General features: G+C 39.4%; 2 protein-coding genes across 2 annotated transcripts; both read left to right on the top strand.

Annotated features, from left to right (window-relative positions):
• The first annotated feature begins 2,661 nt into the window (after nucleotides 1-2,661).
• LOC110091541 (olfactory receptor 1F1-like) lies at nucleotides 2,662-7,206 on the top strand. Its single transcript, XM_078378085.1, has one exon. It carries the CDS (start codon nucleotides 4,854-4,856, stop codon nucleotides 5,775-5,777), a length of 924 nt encoding a protein of 307 aa, XP_078234211.1. The 5' UTR covers nucleotides 2,662-4,853; the 3' UTR covers nucleotides 5,778-7,206.
• A 2,133-nt stretch (nucleotides 7,207-9,339) lies between these two features.
• LOC110091542 (olfactory receptor 5A2-like) lies at nucleotides 9,340-18,054 on the top strand. The gene is given in 2 exon segments (XM_078378086.1): nucleotides 9,340-11,680; nucleotides 11,683-18,054. Coding segments are annotated over 2 exon segments (918 nt in total). The 5' UTR covers nucleotides 9,340-11,376; the 3' UTR covers nucleotides 12,297-18,054.

The following is an 18,054-nucleotide window of genomic DNA, read 5'->3' as shown; positions in this document are numbered from 1 at the left end:
GGGTTTAAACCTCTGTGGACAGTATCTAATGAGCCACTACACCTGTGAACTTCTCACAGTTCAGAGCTTGTCTTGCAGTAATACTTCCCACAATTATAAGTTGTTACTCGCCTGTTGTTTTCTCTTTGGTTTCACCTCATTCTTCCTCATCCTGGTTTTTTATATTTATATCATTATAATAGTTCTAAAGATTCAGACAAGAAAAGGCAGGAGCAAATTCTTCTCAATCTGTAGCTGTCACATCATTGTGGTCTCCATCTTTTAGTTATCATTTGCAGTAATTTGCAGTTCACCTCCATTTTAAAGGTTTGGGCCCCCCGCATCATTCAAGGTACGTGGTGGCGCTGTGGGCTAAACCACAGAAGCCTGTGCTGCAGGGTCAGAAGACCAGCAGTCGTAAGTTCGAATCCACGCGACGGAGTGAGCGCCCGTCGCTTGTCCCAGCTCCCACCAACCTAGCGGTTCAAAAGCATGCAAATGCAAGTAGATAAATAGGGACCACCTCGGTGGGGAGGTAACAGCGTTGCGTGTCTAAGTCGCACAGGCCATGTGACCACGGAAGATTGTCTTCGAACAAAACGCTGGCTCTATGGCTTGGAAATGGGGATGAGCATCGCCCCCTAGAGTCGAACACGACTGGACAAAAATTGTCAAGGGGAACCTTTACCTTTACCTTTACTATCATTCAAGGTAGATTGTCAACATTGACATTCTATGCTAAGGCCCAAGGGTGCCCGGATTTGGCCGGCAATTTCCAAATCAAAAAGATGATAGAGGGGTGGAGCAACAAAAGTGGCAAGTAATTAGAGATGTGTACCTCTATATCCCCTAGATTTCTAGCCCAGTTGAATCAAGTTTGAGAAGATGTTTCTATTGCTCAGTATGAGGTCAAGTTATTTTGGGCAGCTACCCTATGTGTCTTTTTTCAGGGCTTTCCGTATCAGTGAGCTGGTGAAGGCATCCAAAAGCGATGATTCTCGGACAGCGTTGCACATGGACGACCTTTTTGTCTCTGAAGACAGAGTGTTGTTTCATCTCTGCAGTTCCAAAACTGCTCAGTTTGGGAAAGGCCAGCTTATAAGCCCAGCGCCTTGTTCTGTAACCAAACTCTGCCCAGTAAAAGCACTATCTGAATTTGTTCAATCGATAGGGGATGGCAAAGGAGACTTATTTTGCCACAAAGACGAGCTACCCCTTACACAATACCAGCTCTGGACTGTAACTTCCCGAGGGCTTAAAAAAGCAGGCATTGTAGGAAGGAAATTTGGAACGCATTCCTTCTGTATAGGTGCAGTTTCCATGGCAGTGGCTTTGGATTATGGTGAGGATCAAATAAAGAAATTGGGGAGGTGATCATCTTGTAGGTTTAAGAAATATGTTTGTTCCCTCCCTCAATAGAAGTGATGCTGTCTTTTACAGAACCCCAGGTTGCTTCTTCGTGGCTGTGAGTGGCCGTTTACAGTCAGTTATATCCACTGGACAGCAAAGTACCGTGAAGTTTGGATGGGGGCGTAATCTAGATCTGGGGGCTTCAGCTGCCCTCGAATGGAAGGGCAAAAGGAGCATGCAGTGGCACAAGCTCCTGGACCTTTCAATACCGAGTTTCCAGGTTGCAACTCCCGATATTTTTGTGGTTCATTTGGGCGGTAATGATCTGATGAAATGAATGGGCAAGTCTTTGGCTTTGCAGGTCATCCAGGACCTCCAGATATTGAAGGATACATTTCCTTCAATGAAGCTGATTTGGTCCACTATGATCCCACGGAGGGCTTGGCGAGCTGACTGCAAGCTGGGCAGGATATACAGGGCACGGTGTGGTGTGAACAGAGATGTTTGTCATGCAATGAGAGCAGGTTTGGGGTCTATGATCTCACATCCTGAGATTGTGAGTCGCCAGCCCAAATTATATCAGAGTGATGGTGTTCATCTATCGGAGTTGGGCATGGGCCTCTTTCTTAAGGATGTACAAGGGGACCTTAGAGCCAAAATTCTCAGCTTGGGTGGCAGGTTTGGGGCATATAAATAGCCCCTAGCCATGGTGGGTAGTGCAAGGAAAAAAGTAGAGATTAGTTCAGTTTGGCACGGGGTTGCTAAAAATTAGGACATCTCGCTGGCAGGTTGAGCCTATCGGCTACCAGGTGAGAGGTGTCTTATATGGAAGGACCTCCCTGCCAGCTGCCCATTTAGGGGTCTCAAGGCTCCACGGGAAGAGCTCGTTGGGGGGGTACCATTTCATAGAGCTACTGATTCAGTAATAGGAGCTTGCCCTGCTCTAGGAAGCATCCAGAGATTTGCGATCATCTGGACATAAAAGGAACTCGCACTATGGTAGGCCCCCTTGTATTTTGGGGGATACAAGTTAAATAAGTTAATAAAGTTGTGGCCCAAGCCTTTAATCTAACAACCTGTGTCTCGCCTCATTATTTCTGGGCTGGGAGGGCAATGAGAATGTTTTGGATTGAGGGTTTATACACAAATACAGTATAGACAGTTAACCTGGAAAGAGACAAGAAGAGATCCAAGCTGACCTGGGCCAGAGTCAGGTCTTAGAAGGCTCTTCATGCTCCCATACCCTTGCACAGGAGTGAATGTATCCTAAAGCATGTTCTACTGAAAGGAAACAATAAAACTATTCATTTAAATACAAACCTACTTGAGTCTTTTTCTTTTCTTTCTTCCCCTTCATGAAAAAAAAAAAAAAGAGAATGTTAATGGTTTTGATACAGTTGAAATCTCTTGAGAACTGTGCTCTTGAGACAATTTTCATGGGAGGGCTTAAAAGAGAAAATTGATTTCTATTAAGAATATAATTTGTTTGAGAAGTGCTTCTTCAGATGTTTCAGCAGGCAATTAAAGGACGACTGTGTGATAAAGCTTAAGGCAATCATTCTGTGGAGAGCTGTTCGGTGCTGAGGAAAGGAATCAACTCATCTTATAGGGAATATGTGTATTGCAGGCAACCTAAGAAATATTGGTGAGTGTGACTTATATTATGATGTATGATGTATTATGTATTATGATGTATCACCAAGTTAATTTTCAAACCCAATTGCTCAGTTGGAAGCAACCAAAAAAGGTGGACGTTCAGACATTTTGTTTAAGTGTGTATGTCCATGTAAATGTTGAGAAAATGAAATGTGTAATTATTTTCTTCCAAATTACAGATGGGCAGGGTTACAGCTGAGCCAGCTGTCTCAAATTTTGGACTCCTGCCTTGTATAGTGTCATCCAAAACAAAGAACTACTTTTATATTTATGGACCAAAATTTTTGGCTGTTTACTTCTATCGGGTTGCTGAACAGGGTGCATAAATCACATGACCAATTGCCCATGAGCCAGTATTACTCATGTGTAAAAAGGGCTTTGAGCATTTGAATACATTTCCCAATTTCTATCAATTGTGTGGGTCATCAATATTATTATTATTATTATTATTATTATTATTATTATTATTATTATTATTATTATTATTATTATTATTATTATTATTATTATTATTATTATCATCATCATCATCATCATCATCATCATCATCATCATCATCATCATCATCATCATCATCATCATCATCCCTACCTTTCTTCCTTGCCAAGCAGGTAGATTAGAAATGTAGTTTCTCCTCCTAGCTACCTATGCCTATGTCTGGGTGTTACCCATGAACTCATTTTATCAGCAGCCATGTGTCCTAGAGACATGACTAAATACAGCCATACCCAGAAGCAAAACAAATTTGAAGAGGAGAACGTCCACTATTCCTAAGCATTTTCCAAAAGACTTTGGACTCAGTGTCCTGACTCATCTGCCTCCTCTCCTCTTCAAAGGCTGGATGTTGAATAAATTCAAAAATAAATCATGGGATATTGCTTTTGCTCTTGTCATAGGAGAGATGAAATCAGGGTGCAAAGTTCCTATCTTGCAATAAGCTAGAAGTAGGTAAAAGGTGACATTTTAAAAGTTGTTCTATTGCAGCTTCCCACATTCTTCGTGCTTGCATATGGTGGATACAACTGCTGAGAGTTACAGTATAAGAATATGTGGAAGGTCACATCTATGAGAAAAAAAATGCTTACTCAGATGTGATGTGGCAGTATGCTTAAACACACAGATTTATTCATGATTACCCTGGTTTATCATGAAGTCAGAATATAGTCTCTTTCTAAACATCCATTATTGTTAGGCAATAATAATGAACCCCACACAAGTCAACCCCCCCCCCAAAAAAACAGTAATACCTACTCAGATGTATTTTCCTTTTGAAAATGAGGAGAAATTCAGTGGAGCTGTAACAGTGTGGAATTTATACAAAAGATTTTTAAAACTTTTCCCAGAGTGTAGGAAATGGGGCCTAAAATTGCAGAGTACAAATGCATCAGGTATAGTTATAGAACTCTACAAGTGTACATATTATGCAGAATATCTTAAATAATGATTAGCACAATTGGCATAGTAGTTCTTTATGAGCATGCACACAATAGGGTGTATTTCTATTCAACCATTTAAAAATAAATAACAGGTAATAATTATATTTCTGTTTTTTTATACCTATTTGTCTACCAGGCAAAATCCTGGTTCACAACTATGCATGTGCAACTTAAGATTCTATCTGTGGTAGTTTATCCTGCCGGGGAAGATTAATGGATTGCAAAACTGTACAGAACTCTTGCATGTTGACGAGAATGATGCCTGGTACATTTATTCAAGTTTTACACAGGCATGTATAGGATTTTGCTCATTAATACCTAATATCACCGTTTATTTCATATTAACAGTGTGACAATGTTGCATTTATATTTATCTTTTAACCTAGTTCTCTGTCCATTCATTCAGCACTTACGGAGGATCATTACATCCCCATGAAAAATCAAACCATGATCACAGAATTTATTCTTTTGGGACTCTCAAGTGATCCACAAGTACAGCTTCTTCTTTTCTTGGTATTCTTAGTAATATATGGAACAACAGTAATTGGAAACGCTGTCATCATTTTCATCGTCAAAACTGAATCTACTCTTCACACACCCATGTTCTTCTTTCTCAGTCATCTTGCCCTCGTTGACATTTGCTACTCATCTGTCACTGTCCCAAAGATGCTGGAAACCCTTGTAGCCAAGACGAAATCCATTTCCCTGGTCGGATGCATTACACAGATTGTATTCTTTATCTATTTTATTTGTACTGATATTTTTCTGCTTTCAGCCATGGCATATGACAGATATGTTGCTATCTGTGACCCACTCCATTATTCAATAGTAATGACAAAGCAAATGTGCTGGAAACTGGTGGGTGGAGCCTGGATCACTGGTTTCTTTGATGTGATGCTCAATGGGTTGCCTTTAATAGACCTGAAGTTCTTTAGACACAATCTAGTCAGCCATTACACCTGTGAACTTCCTGCACTTTTGAGATTGTCATGTAGTGAAACCTCCACCAATTATAAGATGATACTTGTCTCTTGTTTTCTCCTTGGTTTCACCTCCTTCTTCCTCACCTTGGTCTCTTACATTTATATTATTCGAACCATCCTCAAGATTCAGTCAACAAAAGGCAGGAGCAAAGCCTTCTCTACCTGCAGCTCTCACCTCATTGTGGTCTGTGTTTTTTATCTTTCTGTTTTCACTAGGTATTTTCAGCCACATTCGGAGTCCTTCACAAACCTCGATAAAGTGAGTTCTATTCAGTACTTAATTTTAAATCCTCTGCTAAACCCCATCATATATAGTCTAAAAAACAAAGAGTTGAAAATTATTCTGCAGAAAAGGTTTGGTAAACATAGGTAAAATTGCAAAGCTGTTTAGGTATGGTTGTTGTGGAGTTTTCGGGCTCTTTGGCCATGTTCTGAAAGTTGTTCTTCCTAATGTTTCACCAGTCTCTGTGGCCGGCATCTTCAGAGGGCAGCATTGTGCCGGCCACAGAGACTAGCGAAACATTAGGAAGACCAATCTTCAGAACACGGCCAAAGAGCCCGAAAAACCCACAACATCTATTAGATCCCGGCCGTGAAAGCCTTTGTGAATACATTGTTTAGGTATATCCAGAGAATACATGCAAGATAGGTAAGCAGCCAATGGTGCCCATTAAATGTTTGAGAGCTGACTGGGATATGTGTTGTGGTGCACTATAAGTAGCCATACATTCTGTGTCATAAAGGTAGACAGTTTGCTTAAAGTGAACTGATTATTAAAAACAGCCCTTTTAATGTCAGCAACTCTTCTCAGCTGACGTAAGTCTAGGTGCATCCTACCTTTCATGGGATTTGAAAAAGCTCACTGTTCTGAAACTGTGTCTATGTGTGTGTTTATACTTTTGTTTAAAGCAATAAGGCCATTTCTTTTTTTCATATGTTGTTACAAACTTGGGATTGGCAGTGTTCTTTTCACTGAACTACACTGAGGAAATGAGGTCTGCTAGGTGTTTAATGGGTTTTCACCTTGAATTTTCAAGATACACTGATATGGCAACTCTGACTCCTAAGATTTGATGAAACTGTGCAATTTTCTTCCTATAGGACTTGATTTCCTTCCCTCAGAGATCTCATTGCAAAGACATTAGGTCTGGATAGATTGCACACGGGTGAAGCACAGCAAGAGACAAAGCTGAACTTTTCTTCATAATTACATAATGAGGGTAAACCAACTTGGCCGTTGCTTGTAATATATGAGAGGGGAAAGGGGTGTAAAAATACCTTGGACACACACACACAGAGGGAGAGGTCAAACTGATCTGGGGTTTGCAAGGGTGAGGCAGGAGCAGCACACTTTGCTTAAATAAGTAAATAGTTTCTGTGACACATATTTTCAATATTAATTAATGTAATATAATAAATATATTTATGAATTATGATTGCAAAGAACAATAGTAACAACCAAATAAATACTCTGTTTTAAAAGTTGTCCTGCCCTGTTTTTTGCTAATGAATCAATTAATCAATGACTCAATCAATTAATTAAGAGAATTCCAGCACTTCTTTGTCTTTTTTAAACTCTAGCATATATGAGTATAGTCGTTTATTTTTGTTTCAGTTAAGCACCTGACTACCCTATTACAAATTTAAGCAAGTTGTTGTTGTTGTTTAGTCATTAAGTCGTGTCCGACTCTTTGTGGTCCCATGGACCAGAGCACGCCAGGCCCTCCTGTCTTCCACTGCCTCCCGGAGTTGGGTCAAATTCATGTTGGTTGCTTCAGTGACACTGTCAAACCATCTCTGTCATCCCCTTCTCCTGTTGCCTTCACACTTCCCCAGCATCAGGGTCTTTTCCAGGGAGTCTTCTCTTCTCATGAGACGGCCATCGCTTTCCTCCCAAGAAGCAAGCATTTTTTAAATTCTGCAGTGATCATGGAGCACAAGAAAGTAAAATCTGTCACTACCTCCATATCTATCCCTTTTATTTGCCAGGTGATGGGACCAGTGGCCATGATGTTTTTTTTATGTTGAGCTTCAGACCATTTTTGGCACTCTCCTCTTTCACCCGCATTAAGAGGTTCTTTAATTCCTCCTCACTTTCTGCCATCAGAATGGTATCATCTCCATATCTGAGGCTGTTGATATTTCTTCCAGCAGTCTTAATTTCAATTTGGAATTCCTCCAGTCCTGCCTTTCGCATGATGTATTCTGCATATAAGTTAAATAAGCAGGGAGACAATATACAGCCGTGCTGTGGTCCACACAGTCAAAGACTTTTGCATAGTCAATGAAGCAGAAGTAGATGTTCTTCTGGAACTCTCTGGCTTTCTCCATAGTCCAGCGCATGTTAGCAATTTGGTCTTGAGTTCCTCTGCCCCTTTGAAATCCGGCTTGTACTTCTGGGAGTTCTCGGTCCACATACTGCTGAAGCCTAACTTGTAGGATTTTGAGCATAACCTTGCTAACGTGTGAAATGAGTGCAATTGTACAGTAGTTGGAGCATTCTTTGGCACTGCCCTTATTTTTTGATTGGGATGTAGACTGATCTTTTCCAATCCTCTGGCCACTACTGAGTTTTCCAAACTTGCTGGCATATTGAGTGTAGCACCTTAACAGTGTTGTCTTTTAAGATTTTAAATAGTTTGACTGGAATGCCATCACCTCCACTGGCCTTGTTGTTAGCCATGCTTTCTAAGGCTCACTTGACTTTGCTGTCCAGGATGTCCGGCTCAAGGTCAGCAACCACACTATTTGGCTTGTCCAGGACATCCAGATCTTTCTGATATAATTCCTCTGTGTATTCTTGCCACCACGTCTTGATGTCTTCTGCTTCTATTAGGGCCCTATCATTTTTGTCCTTTAAGCAAGTTACCTTCAGCTAAATTCAAGCCTTGTGTGTGAGTGTGTGTGGTGGTGGAATAAAACGGAAGTAATTCTTGAATAGAAGAGACTCATAAGTCTATTCCCAACTTAGAGAGCCTCCTTAGGAGGATACCATGGTCAACGGTATCAAAGGTGGCTGAGATATCAAGAAGAACTAGCGGAGACATTTTGCCCCTGTCGGCCTCCCTCAATATGTCATCAAATAGAGCGACCAATGCCATTTCCGTGCCATGGCATGGCCTGAAGCCTGATTGGAATGGATCCAGGGCATGGTTTCATCCAGGAGAGCCTGCAACTGGTTGGCCACCACCCTCTCAACTACCTTGTAAACACTGGTGATAGGTCTATAATTGCCAATATCATCCGTCACCAAGCCTGGTTTCTTCCTAATGGGTCTAATGAGTGTCACCTCAGCGGGGCAGCAGAGAGATGTAAACTGTCCAGGAGGCCAACCTTATTGTCACAGCTCCTCTTGGAGTTGTTGAAGTTATTAATGTCATTGATATTATTATGAGCGTCAACAGGAGAAACAGAGCAATCCAAAACCGGACACTGGTGACTGCCCCCCCCCGATGATGGTGCCCATGAGAAGAAAAGGCTGCTGGGGGTGGTCACAGGGACCACAAGTCGAAAACTGCCTCCCACAATAATAGTAATGAAGGTTGATGGTAAATGACAGTGCGTGTCTGATAATAATAATAATAATAATAATAATAATAATAATAATAATAATAATAATAATAATAATAATAATAATAATAATAATAATAATAATAATAATAATAATAATAATAATAATAATAATAAGGAGCTGCGTCTTATGGAGCGAAAAATACGGTATTATTATTATTATTATTATTATTATTATTATTATTATTATTATTATTATTATTATTATTATTATTATTATTATTATTATTATTATTATTATTATTATTATTATTTTCTGTGGGCAATAAGATATAATAATAATAAGAGAGAGAGGTGAATATTCATTGTTTTGATCACAGTTGAAACCTCTTGGGAACTGAGACGGTTGAGTCAATTTTCATGGGAGGGCTTTCAAGAAAAAATTAATTTCTATTGGAAATATTATTTGTTTGTTTGAGAAGTGTTGCTTCAGTCATCTCTTCAGGTATTTAAAGGATGATTCCTTAACAGAGCTCAAGGCAGGTTTACTCTATTCTATGAAAAGCTGCTTAACTATGAGAAAGGAGAGAAGTCATTTTACAGGGAGCATTGCAATCAACCTGAAGAATATTGGTGAGTGTGACTCTTATCATGAATGATGCCTCAGGAAGGATTGTTCCACCAAGTTAATTTTCAGACCCAATTGCTCAGAGAAAAGGAAACAAAGAAGGTGGAAACAACATCATTTTGTTTAAATCATCGTATTTGTTAAGTCACTTTTCTATATTTATGTGTTCATGAGAATGCTGAATAAATGAAAACCAGATTATCTCACATATTACAGAGGGGAAGAGTAACTGCTGAGCCAGTTGTCTTTTTTCACACTCCAGAAATGTAAAGTATCATCCAGAGCCAGGAACAGGTTTACAAATTTGTACCCAGTTTTTTACCTGCTTATTTCTACTCTGTTACTGAACAGGATGCATAAATCATATGACTTACCAGTTATTTATGTGCCTGAATTACCCATTTGTAAAAAAGAGATCTGAATCCACTTCCTAGTTTTTCTGTTATTTGGGTGAGAAATAGCTTCTTGCTTTCATTATCCCTACTTTTCTTTCCCTGCTGAACACCTAGGTTGGAACCCCAGCTTCTCTTCCTAGACTATTTGTGTCCATGTGCTACCAATGCATTCATTTTAGCACCGGCCATGTGTCCTAGAAAGGGACATGGTGGCACTGCAGGTTAAATCGCAGAAGCCTCTGTGCTGCAGGGTCAGAAGACCAGTAGTCATAAAATCAAATCCACGCAACGGAGTGAGCTCCCATCGCTTGTCCCAGCTCCTGCCAACCTAGCAGTTCGAAAGCATGTAAATGCGAGTAGATAAATAGGTACCACCTTGGTGGGAAGGTAATGGCATTCTGTGTCTAGTTACACTGGCCACGTGACCATGGAAACTGTCTTCGGACAAATGCTGGCTGTACGGCTTGGAAAGGGGGATGAGCACCATGCCCTAGAGTTGGACACAACATGACTAAATGTCAAGGGGAACCTTTACCTTTACCTATGTGTCCTAGAGACTAAATACATCCATACAAGTGCTTAGGCTACATACTTATGTGGCATATTTTCATAGAAACCAATGTAGCATATCACACAGTAGACGTGTATAAATTTGCATTGTAAATATATAATATATATTTTTAGGTGTGTTCTGGAAGTTTTTCTTCCTAACGTTTTGCCAATCTTAGTGGCCGGCATCTTCAGAGAACAGGAGACTCTGTCTGTGTTCTGGTCTACACCAAAGACTGGAGAAATGTTAGGAAGAAAAACCTCCAGAATACAGCCAAATAGCCCCCAAAACCCTACAACAACCATAGAATTTTCCATCATTTCCCAGTGGGTGGGAAATGGGAACGACAATTCCTGTAAGGAAATTTCATCAAGTTAAGTGTATCTACAGAATTACATCAAGTGTAGATCACATGCAGAATGTCTCATAGACACAGTTGATATCGTTCTTAGTGGGTATGGATATAATATGATGCATTTATAACTAACAATTTCAAAATAAATCATAGTTAACAATGCTATTTCTAGATTTTGTAACTAGTTACAGACTGGGGAAAAAATCCTGTCCACAATTATTGATGAGCAACTCAAAATTGTGCCCATGGTAGTTTGTGCTACTGCCGAGGTGCAAGTGGAATTGCAATGCTGGCACGCTACACAACTTGTTGCACCAGGTAGTCATGATGAAATGCACAATTGCCTGGAGTAAATCCTTGTTGGTGAGCATAATGCCCAGCACTGGTGTAACTTTATGTTATGTAGGCCTGAATTGGACTTTGCCCACTATTGTCTAGTGTCCCTATTTATTTAATATTAATATTGTGACAATATTGCATTAACCTTTATCTCTTTCTATTCATAGTGATCTTAAATATTTCCATTAACTCTCCATGGAAAATCAAACCATTGCCATAGAATTTATTCTCTTGGGACTTTCAAGTGATCCACAAGTACAGATCTTTCTCTTTTTTTTATTCCTAATAATATATGCTACAACATTCATTGGAAACTCTGTCATCATTTTTGTAGTTAAGACTGAAACGAGCCTACACACCCCCATGTTCTTCTTTCTCAGTCATCTTGCCCTTGCTGACATTTCCTACTCCTCCGTCACTGTCCCAAAGATGCTGGAAAATTTGGTAGCCAACAAGAAATCCATTTCTCTGGTGGGTTGCATCACACAGATTTTCTTCTTTATTCTGTTGTTGTTGAAATGTTTCTGCTTTCAGCAATGGCGTATGACAGATACGTTGCTATATGTGACCCACTCCATTATTCAATCATTATGACAAAGCCAATGTGTTGGAAATTGGTGGGTGGAATCTGGGTCCTTGGTTTCCTTGACGTGATGCTCAATGGATTGCCTTTAATCGGTCTGAATTTCTGTGGACATAATCTAATTAGACACTACACCAGTGAACTCCCTGCAGTTCTGAGCTTGTCTTGTAGTGAAACTTCCCTCAATTACAAGCTGTTACTTGCTGCTTGTTTCCTCTTTGGTTTCATCTCCTTCTTCCTTATCCTTATATCTTATATTTATATTATTTCAGCTATCCTCAAGATTCAGTCAACAAAAAGCAGGAGCAAAACTTTCTCTACTTGTAGCTCTCACCTCATTGTGGTCTGCATCTTTTATCTTTCAGCTTTCTCCGTATATTTGCAGCCGCACTCTAAATCCTTCACAGACATTGACAAAGTGAGCTCTATTCAGTATTTGATTTTAGGTCCTCTGCTAAACCCCATCATATATAGTCTAAAAAGCAAAGAACTGAAAACTCTTTTGTTGAAAAAGTTTGAAACACGTAAGTAAAGTGGTAAAGCTGCTTAGCTATATCTAGATGAAAGACACAATCAATGGGGCACATAGGAATCTTTGAGAGATGACAGAGAAACGCATGGTGGTGCACTATGATAGGTGACCATATATTAAGTGGTGTGAAATGGGAACAGTTTACTCAGAGTCATGAGAAACAGGTACCCTTGTCAAAGGATCAAAGGACAATTTGTTGTTGTTTATTTCTTGGTAAGAACTTCCAGACGTTCTCCAAAATATCAATGGAAAGAACTTGAAAAGGAAACGAAAAGAGTGGAGGAAAGCAAATCTCTGTGTTCAGTGAGGAACTTGTAGAAATACGCATGTCAAAAAGTCCTTTGCTATTTGTGTCTTCCAGAGTGCCTCTGTACTCAAAACACGTACCAGGTTCCCACCCCCTTCCTCCGATTTTTAAAATCTTTGACAGTTCTGAAGAGTATGGTCATGCTCCAGTTAAGTATTTAAATATCCATGTTAAACAAATCATAAAAAATGTAAACAAAACAAAAAACAAAAATAGTTATTTACATAATATTTGGAAATTATAAATAAAGGTGTATACTATGCTTATGTATACCATGAATGATGTGACAAGTGTATTCATGGATTACTAAAGGCCAAGAAGGAGGTTTTTTTCTGAAATAAAACTTTGCTGATACTGATACACATTCTGTGAAATGACTCAAAAGAAATCTATGACCAGAATGGTTTTAATTATCCCAGCTAATTAAATAATGTATTTGTTACCAAGGGGAAAATCCTATTGTGTACCTAGGTGGGCACAACTTGACATTGTTCCCACAGTGCTAACGTAGCACTGAGGTGGAAGAACTACCCACTAAGCACTTGTGCCACACAATATGTGACCAATTGTGCAACTGAACTGTGTGACCAATTGTGCAATTATATTGCACAACTCCCTATTGTCAGGTGTAACTCTTGGCGCATTTACAGAGACATAACTTTCTGTTATACCTGCATTAAAAAGGGTTTTCCTCAATGTGCTGGGGTATAAAGATGTCTGTTTTTGTTTATAAGTATTGTTTTTCTTAAGCTTTGTTTATGGAGTTCATACATTTTGCTTATACATTTTGTTTATAAATGTTTGTTTGTGAGTTTAGAAAACTGAATCCCTTCACACGAGGATCTCATGGAAAGGGGAATGGAGATTGTCTATATTTCCAGTGTGGCACAGCTTTCTCCATTCCTATTGAGATGTTCAGATGCTGTAGGAGCCTACACACATAGAATTTTATATAACTAGGTTTCCCTATCTCATATGTCCACTCACACTTGATGGGTGAACGCTGAGGAGAATTGGTTCCAAGTCCAGTAACACACTCGGTCAGAGCAAGCAGAAAACTTACATGATCTCTCTTCTGCTGCATATTTAGGCAACAGGATACAAGTTGTGGCTTGAAATCCACTCACATTGATGGAGTTCACATAGAGATAGAGGAGGTGTGTTCCTGATGTCTCCCCTTGATGGGGCAATGTTGGGATCTCTGAAGCATTCGAAGAGATGGCAGCACCATGACCCCTCTGCATCTTCCAGTGTGCGTATCTCCTTAATGTAAGGTCAGACAAAAGCTAGTATCCAGTTGCCAAAATAAGGAGCAAAAGAGAAATCATATAACTGCCTAACCTGCTTGGGCAGCCTTCCATTGCAAAAGAAGGCATGCTGCACATCTGGCAAACCAGTGCAAAAAATTACACATGGCAAGGAACAAACTGGAGAACAGGTGGTGATCAATGCAACCGGAGGACAGGTGATAATCAGTGCTTACCAAGTATGCCTTCTATCCCACATTGAGAGAACAGGGAATTTATCATGCCATAATTGTTTGCCACATGAGATTGGTTTATATTTCATGAATTTGAAGGTGCTACTTCATTCATGTTTTGCTTATGAATCTCCTGCTTAGGCCCTCTGGTTGATTCTGGCAAGGTTATAATCCTGAACTAGAGAGAGATTTGTCCTGATCTGGCACATTTTTTCTCTCCATCTCCTGCAAAAAGTAGATTTCACTGTTGCTTATAAATTAGTGAGGCATCTGATATTGAAAGGATGATGTGTTGTCTACTGGAAGACAGACCAAGCTTTCACTATTATTTGCTTACGTAGTATGGGGTAGTCATATATTTAAAATGACAGAAAAGCACCAGGCTCTTCTGTTACATCAACATCAAAAATAAAAAATAACATGGTGAAGTCATATTTTAAAAAATGTAAAGAATAGTATCCTGGAGCATAACAACACAGAGTTCTGAGGATAAAGAAACAAGAGGACCACCATTGTGACATCTTGAAATAATTGGCACAAAAGTGGGATGTAAAGTGCACACACACACAAAGGAAATAAAGGAATAAACAAAGGAATAAATATGTATGTGTGGAAGTAAATATTCTGTCAAAATTAATTATTTTTTTCAGCAGACATATCTCAGAAATACATTTAAATTTTATATAGTTATTCCAAAATTTGCCAGTCAGTAATTTGAAGAAGTGATCTAACCACAACAGAGAAGTTAAAAAACATTCTCCCCATTTAGTTAACTATTTCTGCACTCAGATGAAAACATGGAAACTATAGCGTGACTAGCATTTCAAATTAAGGAGATGACTCAGAGACAATCTGTTCATTGCTAAGGCAGTTATGAAGTTTGGAACTTTCTCAGGCAAGGCAACGTTGGCATGAATTTTGTCTTTCACAACAAAAATAAAACACAAAATCACACACAGGCACAGCTTTGAAGACCTCAGACCAAATCTGACACAGTTCCTCGAGGCATTACGAATGTTTTCCATTGAAGGGTTTATATACCCTCTAAAGAGAATATTCAAGGCCCCCCCTATCAATTTCTCATTCTGTTAGTGTCAAGGGTGTATATTAGCTCCATTGATATTTAATTTTTATATCAACTCAATGGTAATGGTGCTCAGCAAGCCGGAATTCCATCCCCTCAAACTAGCAAATAGACATATAGCCCTTCTGTTATATGCAGATGACACAGTCCTAATTTCACAGATACCAATAGGATTAAAGAGAGCATTACACGCTTTTGCGCAATACTGTAAAGAGGAAATGCTACAAATAAATTACTCAAAGACCAAAGTTTTAGTGTTCGCTTAGAGGCCCAGGATCTATAAGTGATTAATTGATGAGCATGAGACAGAACAAATTAAGGCTTACAAATATTCGAGTGTCTTCTTTAAATATAAAGGAAATTACAAGGCTCATGTTAACAATGTGGTACAAGCAGCACAAAAATCTAGCTTTGCAATATTAAAATTCTTCTACACAAAATGTGGTCAGTATGTGCCAGCCGCAATAAGATTGGTTCAGGCCAAATCCCTTAGTCAGCTCTTGTATGGGGCACAATTGGGCCCCTATTCTTCATTTATCTAAAAGGGATGTGGTGGCGCTGTGGGCTAAACCGCAGAAGCCTGTGCTGCAGGGTCAGAAGACCAGCAGTCATAAGATTGAACCCATGCGACGGAGTGAGTGCCCGTCACTTGTCCCAGCTCCCGCCAACCTAGCGGTTTGAAAGCATGCAAATGCAAGTAGATAAATAGGGACCACCTCGGTGGGAAGGTAACAGCGTTCCTTGTCTAAGTCGCACTGGCCATGTGAACACAGATTATCTTCGGACAAAACGCTGGCTCCATGGCTTGGAAACGGGGATGAGCACCGCCCCCTAGAGTCGAACCCGACTGGACAAAAATTGTCAAGGGGAACCTTTACCTTTACCTTTACCTCTTCATTTATCTAGTTAGAAGTAGTTCAATCTAAATTCGTGAGGGCTATCTTACAAGTTCCAAGAGGGGTATCCAATGCAGCCCTTAGGCTTGAAGTGGGCTACCTGAAAGTTAAAGCCAGAGTTTGTCTGGTTATTTTTAACTTTTGGCTGAAACTAACCTTTCAACCAATTGGACTGACTTCACTGATATTACAGGATAACCATCAATCACCTTGGAAGAGAGCAATATATAATAAAATCAGCAGATATGGCTATTGAGTAGAATGTATCCAACAAATGGAATGTGGTAAGGCCAAGAGTAATCTTAGGCAGTGTATTATTGAGACAGAAAGGCAGCAGGACCTTGGTATCATCATAAATAGGCTTATACTTGACAACACACCACTTCCACCCAAACTGGCTAAACATCTCCACTTACCCTTAACACCTAAACAAGGCAAAGCCCTTACTCTAGCCCACTTCAATGCACTTCCATCAGCAGTCCAGGAAGGGAAGTATAACGACACCCCTTACACTCAGTGTATATGCCCCTGTAACTCTGGTGAGATTGAAACCATCTCCCATGTGTTACTTCATTGTGTCTTTTATTCTGGCATTTTAGAAGTCCTAGTTAACCCGTACATACTGTAAGGGTATTTCCTGGACAATCAAAGGTGCATTATACACTGCTCTTGCTGACAGGGCGATGCCCTGGCAGATATATTCGGCTAAACCAAAATTCAGATATGTTGACAAAAGTAGCTAAACACTGTGCTGCTGCAATCAAAATCCATGAAGGAAAGGTTCCCCCCCCCAAAAGTGCAGCTATAGTATCTGTAAATTGGTGTATACACATAGAGGCCTTAATGATCACATGGGCTCTATGAGCTTCTAAGTAAGAATTCTGTCATTCTATGCAAGCAACAATAGCCCATAGACAAGGCCTATGATAGGGATCAGGAGATATTTAATATAATATGTGAATATAGTTATATATATGTACATAGATGTTTTTAGTGCTTTTACATTGATTTCATGTTTCCTAATTTAAATAATGTTGCTTACTTTTGCTGGTCACTGATCTTAATAAAACATATATTTATTTGTTAGTATCAATGTAAACAGGGAGTGTTAATTATTTTGATCACAATTGAAATCTCTTGAGAACTGAGATTACAGACAATTTCCATGGGAGGGCTTACAAGACATCAGGAGTTTCTAGATGAAATATAACGGGTAGGTGTGAAAATGTTTCTTCAGTCGTCTAGCCAGGCTATTAAAAGATGATTCTGTATCAGGTCTCAAGAAAGTTACGCTGCTCTGCTGAAACTTGGTTAATTACAAGGAAATGAGACCACAAAAGTTCTTTAAAGTGAATGTAATGAGGTCAACATGAAGAATATAGGTGAGTGTAGCTCATTTTAAAATAATACAAAATATTGTCTATGTAAATAATGCATGCAAATGTTAAATAAACCCACCTTTATTTATTTTCATGCAAGTTACAGAGCATTACTGATGCACTAGCTGTCTGAATTTTCTGCACCCTTGCTTTACAGAACATCATCCAGAATCAGGAATTGGCTTTATATGTTTCCAAGATTTTTCCATGATTACTTCTAGTGATTCTGAATCATATGAGTTAACCGTTGTCCATGATGTAGTGTCACTCATGTGTAAAACCAGCTATAGACACCTGAACAATTTTTTCTAGTTAATATTCTAGTTTTTATTGGCTATTGTTTATTTGGGTGGGGAGATGGTTGGGCTTCATTATCCCCATTCTTCTCTTTCAAAACAGCTGTGGAATGTAGTTTCCTTTCCTAGGCTACCAGTTTCCAGATTTAGATGATACCCATGCACTCATTCTACTGCCAACCATGGGTCCTAGCACATAACTAAATACAGCCCATCTGTGATCTCCTTAGGTTACATGGCCATGTGGCACACAATTCACAGAAAGGAATAGAATCTATGAAACAGGAGGCATGTCTAAGACAGCACTGTTACAAAA

Source organism: Pogona vitticeps, chromosome 6 (assembly GCF_051106095.1).
Source record: "Pogona vitticeps strain Pit_001003342236 chromosome 6, PviZW2.1, whole genome shotgun sequence".
In the NCBI taxonomy this organism is placed as follows: domain Eukaryota; kingdom Metazoa; phylum Chordata; class Lepidosauria; order Squamata; family Agamidae; genus Pogona; species Pogona vitticeps.
The sequence above is the reverse complement of the archived record's forward strand: the minus strand, read 5'-3'. Positions and strand labels throughout refer to the sequence as shown.